This window comes from Babylonia areolata, chromosome 21 (assembly GCF_041734735.1).
Source record: "Babylonia areolata isolate BAREFJ2019XMU chromosome 21, ASM4173473v1, whole genome shotgun sequence".
Lineage (NCBI taxonomy): Eukaryota > Metazoa > Mollusca > Gastropoda > Neogastropoda > Buccinidae > Babylonia > Babylonia areolata.
Genome location: NC_134896.1, coordinates 26,275,275 through 26,280,274, shown reverse-complemented (window position 1 = coordinate 26,280,274; position 5,000 = coordinate 26,275,275). Strand labels below are relative to the sequence as shown.

At 44.3% G+C, this 5,000-nt stretch overlaps 1 protein-coding gene across 1 annotated transcript in view; it reads left to right on the top strand.

Annotated features, from left to right (window-relative positions):
- Positions 1-2,013: 2,013 nt before the first annotated feature.
- Positions 2,014-5,000, top strand: part of LOC143295688 (cell division control protein 42 homolog) — a 65,711-nt gene continuing 62,724 nt past the window's right edge. The window contains exon 1 of the mRNA XM_076607309.1: positions 2,014-2,916. Coding sequence (XP_076463424.1) covers positions 2,670-2,916 — 247 coding nt within the window. The 5' untranslated portion in view covers positions 2,014-2,669. The remainder of the gene's footprint in view (positions 2,917-5,000) is intronic.

Here is a 5,000-nt window from a genome sequence, read left to right as displayed (position 1 = left end):
GACTGGTTCCTTCCAGATATATATATATATATATATATATATATATATATATATATATATATATATATATATATAGAGAGAGAGAGAGAGAGAGAGAGAGAGAGAGAGAGAGAGAGCCGGATACAGACAGAGAGACAGATAGAGACAGAGAGACAGAGATACTGATACAGATACAGAGAGGAGATATATATATATATATATATATATAGAGAGAGAGAGAGAGAGAGAGAGAGACAGACAGACAGACAGACAGACAGGAAGACAGAGACAGAGAACAGAGACAGAGATACTGATGCAGATAGAGGTACAGAAAAGAGAGAGAGAGGGGGGGAGACAGAGACACACACACACACACACACACACACACACAAACACACACAGAGAATGTGTGAAGGAGAAATATGAGAGAGAAAGGGGGGGGGGGGGAGGGAGATACACTAATGCAGGTAGTCTACAGAGAAGACATAGACAAAGACAATGAGAATGACGGACAGAGATACATTGAGACAATGAGAGATATAGAGAAAGAGACAGAGAGAAAAAGAGACAGAAAGAGTGAAAGAGAGATAGGGGCAGAGTTAATGAGAGAGAGGTGTTGGCTGAGAAGCCATAAAAACGGGGGAATACTAAGGCGCACCCTAAACGAGAGGCAAAGAGAGTACTCTCTTTGCTGGAACTGGAAGCATCAACGAAGATTTGAATCTCACTCAGATAAGACGCCGTTTACATTTTTACCAACCGCACGCATACACCCACGTGTATTCTGCCAAGAGAAAGCCGTGTGTTTCGGCTGTCATTCTGCTGTCTGCTTCTTGTGTGTGTGTGTGTGTGTGTGTGTGTGTGTGTGTGTGTGGAGTGTGTGTGTGTTTAATTCATTTAATGTCTATCCACATTAACTCTTTCACCGCCAAGTGTCTGTGTGAAAAACACTCCCCAGTGCCAAATACTTTTTAGAAACGATGCTCTTAGTCACAGGCTTCGGTTCATGTCCCAAACAGCACAATGGACCTGTTCACTTCAAACTCGGTCAGAGGGTAAAGGTTAGTCATTGTTCTGTTGGTGACTGCAGCTGTCAAACGTTGTTACAATGTGAAAAACTGCGTTATCAACGTGACCCCTCGATGTCGGCAAAAGTCGCCTGTGGCGGTGAAAGAGTTAAGAGATGTTAGAAAAAACAAACAAACAAAAAACCAACCAAACAAACAAACAAAAAAACAAACAAAAAAACACTGCCTCACCAAGACTGTACCCAAAGACTATGAAACAGATTTTTTTTCTTTACAAAAAGAACGACAGAGGCAGAAATGTTGTGGTGTCATTTACTTGTCGAACAGGGAGACAATGACTGTCGTGTTATTTCCCTTTACAAGGCAAACACGGTGTGTGTGTGTGTGTGTGTGTGTGTGTGTGTGTGTGTGTGACCAGGATGACAGAAAACAAGAGGTGGAGATATGTTTTTCACTGATGGAGGCTTTTTCAGTGGAGACTTTTTTCTTTATTAGCACAAACCCCAGACAATTATTCCATGGATTTTTTTTTCTACCGCGGCCATGTCTTCTGGTGACAGACACACAGGGCAAATTCGTAACCAGAAGTATGGTTTACAACTGCAACTTGAGGTGTTAATTATCACCGTGTAGGCTACTCATACACGAGAATATAAGTTTCAGTGGTAGAACTAAGCCACAGAACAATTAAAATGTCACCTGCAGACGTTTATGACACTTGCACACCTTTAAAAATAAACAACCCAGCTTCATCAACAGCCTGCAGTGCAACTGATTTCTTTCCCAGCCGCCCCCCTCCCTTTTTTTTTTTTTTTTTTTTACCTGTAGAACACGGCAGCTGTGTGACGGGAGAAGAGAGGGAGACGTGTGTGTGACTTGATCATTCACTATCGTCTGCCTGACTCATCGGCCGTATAAAAGTCGCTCAGCCAATCGCGTGCCGCGTTACAACACGCCCGCCGCGACCCCACGAACCTGAGCCGTCTGCAAAAGGCTGACGAGCAGACGACAGTGCGCGAACCCAACACACAACACTGCAGGCAGCGAACTGTGGTCTGTCAGTGAGTAGCTCACTCAGGTGTGTGCCGTCCTTGTGGTGAGTCGTGTTGGAAACTTACCTGTGGCAAAAAGTGCATATCATTTTGTAGGATGACAAAACTCGTCCATTGTGGCTCTTCTGCTGCCGTCTTCATTGCAGTATCGTTGATCAGTTCATGGGATCTTGTGCCTGTTGCTCCTCAGGCACGGAACTAGCAGTGGGGCGTGTGTGAAGCTCGCCAGCAGTGTGTGCTTGTTCTTGCTTTGCCAACTTCGGGTGAAACCGAAGAGAAGAGAGCAGCAGCGTGGCCAGGCCCATGTTGACTTGGAAGTGGACCAGGCTGAAAAGTGTGCTGTCTTCTTCGCAGAACCTGCCTTCCACCGGACACATGATCGGAATGACCACTTACTCCTGACAGCGCGCCACACCACAGACTGTATCGATCAGGGATCAATCGGGCCGGGGGCGGAGTGACCACGGAGTGAGACGACTGTTGCTGCAGTCGTCCAGTTTCCGTTGGGATTTTTTGTTATTGTTGTTGAATTTTCACTACTCCCATTCCAGACAGTTGTGTCCAAAACAGACATCGTGTAACTTGTGGAGAGGTGGCCGAGGGCTTTACAATGCCTCCACACACCATGATGGACCACAGTACTAGCTTGGTTCCAGAGGGCGAGCCCATGGTTGGTGCTAGCAGTGCGCAGCAGCAGCAGCAACAACAACAACAACAACAGCAACAGACCTCGCCTACTAAAGTGAAATGTGTATTGGTCGGCGATGGCGCGGTGGGTAAGACCAGCTTGGTGGTCAGCTACACCACCAATGGATACCCCACCGAGTACCTCCCCACTGCCTTCGATAATTATTCCGGTGAGTCTGTGCACATCATATCAGTCGACACACAAACTGTTGCATTTTAACCAGCTGCTTGATTAAAATGTTTAATAGTTTTATTTAAATATTTTCATTGTCGGAATTGAAAAATAAATGTCTTCGAAATTCCAGAATTCCATTTGTAACGGACATAGCATAGGCCTCAAATCATTCATAAATGACTGCATAAAACAAAACCAGGCTTAGCTCGCTTGCACTGATGACTGTCAGCCGATGGCATTCGTCGCATTGGTGACAGACAGATTTTGACATGTCGTTTGTGGTCAGTTTGTGTATGGGTTGTTTGTGGTAATGATGGGTATAGACAGTGTGCTCTTGGAACACGGTTGAGAGCAACCCGCATTCATTTTTCTGAAAGATCAGAAGCCTCCTGTTTGTTTAAACAGTATTTTATTTGGAACATTTCACAATACAGCACAGTTATAGATGAACAGGACATAAAGATCTTATATAAAGTCTTGTCCTGATACACATGTACTTACTAAGTATGTGACGGATGTTATCATTGCTGGAAGCCTCCTGTTTGCTATGGATACTGTGTGGTCCATGGTACCTTTACCCCGTCTGCCGCCTGATGATAACTAGGACTATAGGAGATTTTATATTCATATAAATATAATGCATAATTCTCCTCGTGCACAGCTGCCCTGACATGGCTTTGTTTGGCCGGCTGGGCAGTAAGCCAAATTTAATTAAACAAAATCATATTCATCACGCGTGGGCGGGTTATTTATTGGAACTTATTTCGGGATAAAGTTTGTAGAGTGGTTCAGAAACTATCTGTTGACTTAGCATGAAATGACACTTAGCTGGACATCCTACTTGTCAGTAGTCAAGTATCCAAGAACAGAACACAGAACTGACAAGCAATAGCAAGCGCTTTCCGCTATTCGTTTGTATTTGATTGGAGCTTAAAACAAAATTTGAGACCGAATTACAAAAGTCAAATTTCAGTCTGTTACTACGGTTACTTATCACCTTGGCCAAGACTGGTAATGTAAACAGACGAACAGCAAAGTCATTCAGAGTCGCCCGAGGAATAATGACGATCTCAGCTGCTTTTTATGGAAACAAATCTGTTGATCTATGACACTAATAAATCTATTTTCTAGGTTCATGACTCCGGACCTCCATGTCTTCTCCGTGGAAGACCCCATAGAGGCGTGATCGATTAGGTCTCAAGTACTGATTGTGTATATCCTCAGACTGACTTCTGTGTGTTAACTGATACCCGAGTAAACAGCGCATGTAATTCTGGTATTGTTATTGCGCAGTGGCGGTCCCATAACCGAGAGGTTTAATCAAAGAATGCATTGTTATTGCAGTTGGAAACTATCGTGCCTGCAAGCGATTTATTTCAGCAAGACAGAGATTATTATGAATACATTGCAATATATCCCACCGTCAGAGTAATAAACGTATTCTTTGTCACACTACAAAGTTCTGGCACGAAAATATACAATTTTGTGAAAAGCAGACTTAGTTTCTTCTTTTCCTTCTTGTTGGGTTGTTTCTTCTTCTTCTTCTTCTTCTTCTTCTTCTGTCCACTCGATCCACTTTCCGTGGCATGTATTTGTCGAGTTACCTGTTCACCGTGTCTTCCTCCTGGGAGGACAATGACATATCGATCCTCGTTACTATTCTGCAAAAGCATCGATCTGGTGAATTATTAAACACACACACGCGCAGTTCGTACCACACACACACACACACACGCGCGCGCACACACACACACATACGCGCGCGCGCACGCACGCACAAAAACACACACACAGAGACACACACACACACTCAGGCACACACACTCATACGAACACACACACACACACACACACACACACACACACACACACACAGAGTAATAGACATACACAGACACAGACACACACACACACACACACACAAAGGCACACACACACACACACACACACACACACACACAGACAAAGGCACACACCCATCAGAACTGCAGCACACAGAGGTGTGTTGTTAAGTGATGGAGTGAGAGAAAGCTGTCAGAGGCATATCACACACACACACACACACACACACACACACAC